The sequence below is a fragment of the Dipodomys merriami genome, unplaced genomic scaffold (assembly GCF_024711535.1).
Source record: "Dipodomys merriami isolate MVZ:Mamm:240054 unplaced genomic scaffold, mDipMer1.0.p SCAF_45, whole genome shotgun sequence".
NCBI lineage: Eukaryota > Metazoa > Chordata > Mammalia > Rodentia > Heteromyidae > Dipodomys > Dipodomys merriami.
Genome location: NW_027206013.1, coordinates 9662417 through 9670717, shown reverse-complemented (window position 1 = coordinate 9670717; position 8301 = coordinate 9662417). Strand labels below are relative to the sequence as shown.

General features: G+C 65.7%; 1 protein-coding gene across 1 annotated transcript in view; it reads left to right on the top strand.

Moving 5' to 3' along the window:
* The first annotated feature begins 2478 nt into the window (after nt 1-2478).
* Myo18b (myosin XVIIIB) overlaps nt 2479-8301 on the top strand; it is a 130316-nt gene continuing 124493 nt past the window's right edge. The window contains exons 1-2 of the mRNA XM_069994232.1: nt 2479-2559; nt 7659-7804. Of these exons, the coding sequence (XP_069850333.1) occupies nt 7766-7804 (39 nt within the window). The 5' untranslated portion in view covers nt 2479-2559; nt 7659-7765. The remainder of the gene's footprint in view (nt 2560-7658; nt 7805-8301) is intronic.

Below are 8301 nucleotides of genomic sequence, written 5' to 3'. Positions count from 1 at the left end.
TGACCACCAAAACGCTGACATGGAGCTGTGGCTCAAATGGTAGAGTGCCAGCCTTGAGTGAAAGAAGCTTCAGACTGACACAGTGAAAGGAGGAAGGAAAAAAGGAAGAGGAGGAGGAGGAAGGGAGGAGGGAGGAGGAGGAGGGAGGAGGAGGGGGAGGAGAGGAGGGGAGGAGAAGGAGGAGGAGGGGGAGGGAGGAAGGGGAGGAGGAGGGGAGGAGGGGAGGAGGAGGGGGAGGGGAGGAGGAGAGGAGGAGGAGGGAGAGGAGGAAGGGGAGGAGGAGGAGGGAGGGAGGAGAGGAGGAGGGGGAGGGGGAGGAGGAGGAGGAGGAGGGGGAGGAGGAGGAGGAGGAGGAGGGGAGGGGAGGAGGAGGAGGAGGAGGGGGAGGGGGAGGAGGAGGAGGGGGGAGGGAGGGAGGAGGAGGAGGAGGAGGAGGGGAGGAGGAGAGGAGGAGGGGAGGGAGGAGGAGGAAGAGGAGGAGGGGGAGGAGGAGAGGAGAGGAGGGAGGAGGGGAGGAGGAGAGGGGAGGAGGAGGAGGGGGAGGAGGAGGAGGGGGAGGGGAGGAGGAGGAGGGGGAGGAGGAGGAGGAGGAGGGGGAGGAGGAGGAGGAGGAGGGGAGGAGGAGGAGGAGGGGAGAGGAGGAGGAGGGGAGGAGGAGGAGGGGGAGGAGGAGAGGAGGAGGAGGGGGAGGAGGAGGAGGGGAGGAGGAGGGAGGAGGAGGGGGAGGAGGGAGGGAGGAGGAGGGGGAGGAGGAGGGGGAGGAGGAGGGGGAGGAGGAGGAGGAGGAGGAGGGGGGAGGAGGAGGAGGAGGAGGAGGAGGAGGGGGAGGAGAGGGGAGGAGACGGAGACGATGATGTTGGTGGAACCCCAACTAATGCTGGTGCCTGGGGCGAGGCAGAGCTTTGCTGGGGTGGGGAATGAGGCCTGGTCCTGGGTGGTGGGAACAGGTGAGCGGAAGGGTGTGAGTCCCGACGCTGGCCCTCTCTAGCTGCCAGCCGCGGCCCCTCCCCCTCCCCTCCCCCCACCCTCCCTCCCCCTCCCTCCCCCACCCTCCCTCCCCCTCCTCCCCCACCCTCCCTCCCCCTCCCTCCCCCACCCTCCCCTCCCCCTCCCTCCCCCTCCCTCCCCCACCCTCCCCTCCCCTTCCCTCCCCCACCCTCCCCACCCCTCCCCTCCCCCTCCCCTCCTCTCCCTCCCCCATCCTCCCCTCCCCCTCCCTCCCCTCCTCCCTTTTTTTTTCTCCTCTCTTCCTTAACCTTCTCTATCTCCCCTCCTCCCATCCCCCTCCTTTTTCCTCCTTTTCTTTCTCCTCCTTCCTCTCTGGCTTTCTCTGTCTGTCTCTGTCTGTCTCTCTGTGTCTGTCCCTCTCTATCTGTCTCTCTGTCTCTCTGTATCTGTCTCTGTCTTTGTCTCTGTGTCTGTGTATCTCTGTGTCTCTCTCTCTGTCTGTCTCTTTGTCTCTGTGTCAGCCTGTCTGTCTGTGTGTCTGTCTTTGTCTCTGTCTGTGTCTGTCGATCTGTCTTGGTCAATCTGTCTCTGTGTCTGTGTGTGTATCTCTGTGTCTGTCTATCTCTGTGTCTGTCTCTGTGTCCATCTGTATCTCTTTCTGTCTGTCTCTGTGTCTGTGTCTATATCTGTCTGTGTCTGTGTGTCTCTGTCTGTGTCTCTTGTCCATCTGTCTGTGTCTCTTCTGTCTGTCTGTGTCTGTCTCTGTGTCCATTTGTCTGTGTCTCTGTCTGTGTCTTTGTCTCTGTCTCTGTGTCTGTGTGTCTCTTTCTGTCTCTGTCTCTGTGTCTGTGTCCGTGTGTCTCTGTGTGTCTCTGTGTCTACCAGTCTGTGTCTCTTTCTGTCTGTGTCTCTGGGTCTGTGTCTGTTTGTCTCTGTGTATGTCTCTGTGCCTGTGTCTGTGTCCATCTGTCTGTGTCTCTGTCTGTCTCCGTGTCTGTCTGTCTTCCATTTGAGCACTGTGTTAACACCCCCCTCCAGGACCAGCAGCACGTGAGGCTGAGCCCTGCACTCCCTGCACCTGGGCCAAGCCCACAAACCTTTTTTGTGCCTTGGTTTCCCCATCTGTGAATGGAGGTTCCCCGCACCCCCCCCCCCCAGTCTGGCACTGGGTTGTTGGGAACGTGGGGTGAGCGGTGGAGCCCAGCCCCAGCTCCCTGGGACAAGCCTGCACTCAAGGTGGGCGTCCCCTGGCCCTTCTCCGGAGCCAGCCCTCGGCGCTTGGCTGGCCCTGAGCGTGGGCCACGGGCAGGGCCGGGCGGCCGCGGGGCAGGGGCGAGGCCAAGAATGAGCTGCGGCCCCTCCCCGCTCCCCGCCACCAAATATGTCCATGCGATCTGCGCGGGTCACCGGCCGCTGCGCGTCCCGGGCCAGGCCTGGGACTCGGGCTAATTTTAGAAATGATTGTCGACTCAGCTGCTGCGGGGGGAGGGGAGGAGAGGGAGGGGCAGCCCGGCTCCCCATTCCCCTTCACCGGCCTGCTGGGGCCCCTCTGCCGACACCTGGGGACTCGTGCGCGAGGGCAGGAGCCGGAGCTCGACCCGCAGACACGAGGTACGGCGGGGCTGGAACGGGGGGGGGGCACGCGTGCCCTCTGGAATGTGCTTTGGGGGGCCCAGGCCCCGTGGGGTTATTTTAGGCCTGGTGGCCCCGGCTGCTCCCTGGGCCGGCGAGGCTGGTGGGCCCCGCGCTGGGCCCCGGGCTCGCTTCTGTAAGGCGAGCCTTCTCATCGGGCCCTGGCTGCTGGCTCATCCGTGGGAGCAGCAGCGTCGGGGTCTTTGTTCAGCTTCGGCTCTCCTGGCGTTTTCTTGGGAACGCTTTATCCACGTGGGTGCGTGGGGGGTGGAGGTGCCAATGCCCTGGGGTACTTCCTCCACAAGACACATTGTCGGGGCCACAGGGTGACCTGGCGTGTGCCTGTGCGCGTTGACCTGCCGCTGCCGCCGTCGGGCTGTGGCACCGGGAGGGACAGAGCGACAGGGCTGTGGCCATCGGGGTGTTTGTTGGGGGGGGGCTTCAGAAAATCACAGCAGAGGCCAGGGGTGAGTAGGGGGGGATGGGAAACAGAGGGGGGGAGGGGCAGAGCCACAGGAGGAGGAGGAGGGCACTGGTGGGCATGCTGACCGCCGGCCTGGGACCAGCCCGGGCCTGTCCCACGCGCGTGGCCTCCAGCCCCGGGTGGCTCCCGGCCCACGGCTGAGAAGCGACATTTCTCAGTTCACGGGATGGGCCCAGGCCCGGGCCATGGCTCTCTCTGAGCTTCCTCCCCCCGGCCCGTCCTCCTCCCACCAGCCTCTTCCTCTCCCCCCCCCCCCAGCCCCCATCTGCTCTGGGCCCCGCGCATCTGTGGGCTCACACGGAGGTGGGTCACCCCCCGATCCGGCCCGTAGCTGGCTGCGGCTGCCTTGGTCTGCATGGAGGGTGCCCGGCTGCCCTGGCCCCACGTCACGGCCTGGGTGAGCTGGCTTGGCTGTGCCGGTGGGGGGGGCAGGGAGTGAGCATGTGCGGACCCATGGCACCTGCCAGGCCCCAGGCAGACATTAGCAATCGATCACGGCGCTCTTCCCAGGGCAGACATTAGCAACCGATCACAGGGCTCTTCCCTCAGCCCTGCTGCCACACCCCAGATGGCCACTGCCACCCAGCTTGGCTGCCACCCTGAAGGTGCTGCTAGAGAGCGGGGTGCTCAGTGGGGAGCGCTGGCAATGGCCCCGCGGGGGGGGGGGGATGGAGGAGCAGCCCGCACAGCTCTGGACCTCTGGCCAGTGTTTGGCTGGACTTTTCCATAGGAAGTCAAGAGAACCAGACAGGGTGTGTGAGGACTCTAACGTTCCGCACCGTGGGTGCAGCGTGGCCAGCCCCCCGTGGCCTTGGCAGGGCCCAGGGGACGTGGATGGTGGAGCTGTGACCCCCACCCCGTCGCCTGCGCCCAGCGTCCAAGGCGGCCCGGGGTGGAGAGGGACAGCCGGACCAAAGACCCCTTCCACAGAGACTGGCGGCCGGCGTGGGTGACGGGTCCCCAGGGCGCCTCCAAGGCTCGGCCCGCACCCCTCCCCCAATTTTATTAGTCTGATTGTGGCTGAGATAGCGCTACAGAAAGAAGGGGTCCGACATGCCGACAGAGGGGGCCTACCTTGGACTTTCTGCTGTGTGGCTTCAGGCTAGTGCATTGACCTCTCTGCGCTGTCCTCTAGCAGTGAGGCCGGCCACACGGCACTCATGTGCAATTGCAATGTGACATGATGGGAGCAGGGCGCCGGTGGCTCACGCCTGTCATCCCAGCTGCTCGGGAGGCTGAGATCTGAGATCGCGGTTCCAAGCCAGCCCGGGCAGGAAAGGCCGTGAGGCTTATCTCCAATGAACTACCAAAAAGCCAGAAATGGAGTTGTGGTTCAAGTGGTAGAGCACTTTGTCTTGAGCACAAAAGCTCAGTGACAGTGCCTAGGCCCTGAGTTCAAGCCCAGGTACAGCACCAAAAAAAAAGGGGGGGGGAAGGAAGGAAGGAAGGAAGGAAGGAAGGAAGGAAGGAAGGAAGGAAGGAAGGAAGGAAGGAAGGGAGAAAGTGGCATGGCATTGAGGGCAGGCTGATTGAGGCGACTCAAGCAAAGACTTAAAAGAGGATATGGAGGAGCGAGCCATGTTGAAGAAGCATTTGAGTAAATGGACACAGTGTGTGCAAAGGCCCTGAGGTTTATGCATCTGGAGGGGTGTCTCCGTGTTAGGGGACTGCCATTAGGGTAGGTGGTCTTGGGGGGCATTGCAGAAACCACAAAGCCAAGGGAAGTCCGTGGAGGCCTGGGGCTGGCCATGCGGGGGGGGGCGGCTGGGGGGGGGTTGGACACATGGAAGGTGTTTCTAGGCCACCCCCGGCTTCGAGGGCTGCCTCTGCTGTGACCGTCCTCCTTGCTCCCGAGGGAGCCTTGGCGTGGTGACTCAGAGTCCGGGCTGAAGCCAGCGGCTGGAAGGGACGGGTGATAAGAACATTGCTTAAATGAGGGCTTGAGAAAGCGCCGCCGTGGGCCTGGCCGCCGGCCCGGGGTCAGTGGGGCTGGACCTCAGCCCGGGAGGGGCAGGACTGGATGCGGGGAGCCGGGGCCCCGTGACCTGGGGGGGAGGAGGAGCCCAGAGCGGCGGCCAGGGGCTCCCAGAGCCCCGGGGAGCTGCAGGGCTGGGGGGGGCGCCCTAGGCTGAAGGGCGAGGGACAGCAGGGCCAGCGGCAGCGCAGACACCGCGTCAGGCCTATTCCTAGCACGCGGCTCAGAGCCTGAGTCACTCGGGCTCGGCCGCGTCACCCCGGGCGGGGGGGGGGGGGACCGGCCTGTGTGCCCACCTTCTCCCAGAGGCCCGGCGCGGCCGGCCCGTGTGCAGAGCTCACCCCGGGGCGGGCGGGAGGGACGCGTTTACTGGGTGTGGGGGTGGGGCGGGGCCCCTTGGTCACGTGACCTCCCCGGACCCTGCTGGAGTGGGCGAGGGCGGCCCCGGAAGGCAGTCACCAGCCCCCAGCGCTAGAGGGGGGTGACGGAGCTGGGTGGGCGCAGAGCTGGGGGCCAGCGAGCCCACCATCTCCCCGGGGCCATGAGATGGGACTCCCAAACAGCCTACACACACGTCACCCAGGGTGGCCCCCCCAGAGAGCCCTGGACAGCAACGGCTGGGGGGCTCTGCTGGACAGCGCAGCGGGCTAGAAGGGAGGACGGGCAGGAAGGGGAGATGCCGGCCTCCACTCCTGGCCTCTGCTCCTAGCATCCACTCCTGGCCTCTGCTCCCAGCCTCCACTCCCAGCCTCCACTCCCAGCCTCCACTCCCGGCCTCCACTCCCAGCCTCCACTCCTGGCCTCCACTCCTGGCCTCTGCTCCCAGCCTCCACTCCTGGCCTCCGCTCCCAGCCTCCACTCCTGGCCTCTGCTCCCAGCCTCTGCTCTGGCCTCTGCTCCCAGCCTCCACTCCCTCCGCTCCCAGCCTCCACTCCTGGCCTCCGCTCCCGGCCTCCACTCCTGGCCTCTGCTCCTGGCTTCCACTCCTGGCCTCTGCTCCCAGCCTCCACTCCCGGCCTCCACTCCCAGCCTCCGCTCCCAGCCTCCACTCCTGGCCTCCGCTCCCAGCCTCCACTCCTGGCCTCTGCTCCCAGCCTCCACTCCCAGCCTCCGCTCCCAGCCTCCACTCCTGGCCTCCGCTCCCAGCCTCCACTCCTGGCCTCTGCTCCCAGCCTCCACTCCCAGCCTCCGCTCCCAGCCTCCACTCCTGGCCTCCGCTCCCAGCCTCCACTCCTGGCCTCTGCTCCCAGCCTCCACTCCCGGCCTCCACTCCCGGCCTCCGCTCTGGCCTCCACTCCTGGCCTCCGCTCCCGGCCTCCACTCCTGGCCTCCACTCCCGGCCTCCACTCCTAGCCTCCTCTCTAGCCAGTGCACAAAGAGAAGAGGTTTGGTTCATGGTCCTGGAGGCTCAAGAGCGTGCGTGGTGTGGGCACAGCACAGCTCCGGAGAGGGCTTCTTGGTGGGTGGTGTCTCCGTGTCAGAAGCAAGCATGAGACAGAGAAGATCGCACGGACAGAGGTGCAGGGAGAATGGGCGGCTGGTTTTGCTCCTTGGGTCTCCCTCCCCAGGCCACGCCCCAAGGGCCTAACTGCCTCCCAACATGCCCCGCCTCTTAAAGGGGCGGCCCCTCACCCCGGCCCCGCTGAGCAGACCCTGGCCTGCCCCTCTCAGCGTCTTCTGCGTGTCACCCACGTCGGGATGGCCCCGCTGTGTCCAGCAGCCCCCCTCCCCACAGAGCAGGGAGGGGCCCGGGACACCGTGCACACACACCCTGCAAAACCACTCAACCGTTTCTTAAAAAAAGAATCCAGTGTTCAGCCGGCACGGCGGCTCAGCCTCGCAGGCTAGCGGTTTGTGGCCAAGTCCGGCACCAGTGTTGTCCAGGCTTCATTTCCACCGAGGGCCTAGTGCAGCTGCACCTACCTGCCATCCCGGCTCCGGGCCTGGCGGTATGCGCCCGTCATCCCCAGTGACACAGGGACACACCTGTAGGAGGATGGCAGCCCAGGCACGAGGAAAGACCCCGCCTCGAAAACATCCACAGCCGGAGCTGGCTGGAAGCATGGCCATGGCCAGAGCTCCGACCCCAGTAAGAGTGCAATAATAAAACAAAAGTAGCAGAAACCCCACTGTGAGGGGCCCAAGAGAAACGCGGGCGTGTGCAGATGCACGGGCCTGCCGCCGACACCAGCACTGTGCGTAAAACCCCAAAGTGGATCCCTCAGTGCCCATCAATGAACCGCACAGGTGAAAGTACTGGGTCTCTCTGGGCAGAAGACACCCCCAGAATGAGAACAGAATGAAGAACTTGCACCCCAGAATCTCAGATGAGCTGAGGGACACCCGGTGTTCAGGAGCCAGGCGGGAGTGGTTTTGAGGGTCAGGAAGTGGACGGGCGTTGGCTTGAGCCCGAGGGGGTGGCGCAGGACAGGGGGGCACAGGGGCCAGGGGATGAGGGACAGGGGGACAGAGGGACGGGGGGACGGGGCGTGGATCTAGGGGCCAGCGGCTGGGGCTGGGGGCCAGGGTGGGGCTGCTGCTCCTGGTGGGCGTGGCCTGAGCTGTGGCGTAGCTCTGGCCCCTCCCACTGACCCCGCCCCCCCGTGTGTCTCTGTGCAGGCTGGTGGCCTCCCGCCTGTGACCTGTGTCCATTAGGCCTCGTTCTGCGTGGCCGGCAGGAGACCCCCGTCTGGATCCCGGGCCGGTCTCGCCATCACCCCTGCAGCATGGCCATATCCTCCCGGCTCGCCCTGTGGGAGCAGAAGGAAAGTGATGTTTGGGGGGGGGCGTCACCCCCAGGGCCCCTCCCCGCAGGGTACCCAAGCTGGCTCCCCGGGACCCGTCAGTCCCGCCTTACACCCCTCAGACAGTGTGTCGCATGGCCGACGAACCCCAGGCCCCTTCATTCACAGGCTCGGGGCGCAGTGCATCTTGGGAATATCCCGGGGCTAGGCAGAAAGGGCATCCTCTCCTCCCAGTGTCTCTCCAGCGCCCCCTCATGGTGAGGGGGGACAGTGCATGCTCTCCTCCCCCACGCTCCTTCCCCAGCAGATCCTCCCAGACCAGGGCTGTCCGGGCCCATGAAGGGGCCCTGGGGCCTCCTCCTGGGCCTCCTCCCTGAGGCCTCCTCCCTGGGGCCTCCTCCCTGGGGCCTCCTTCCTGGGGCCTCCTCCCAGGGCCTCCTCCCTGGGGCCTCCTCCCTGGGGCCTCCTCCCGGGCCTCCTCCCTGGGGCCTCCTCCCTGGGGCCTCCTTCCTGGGGCC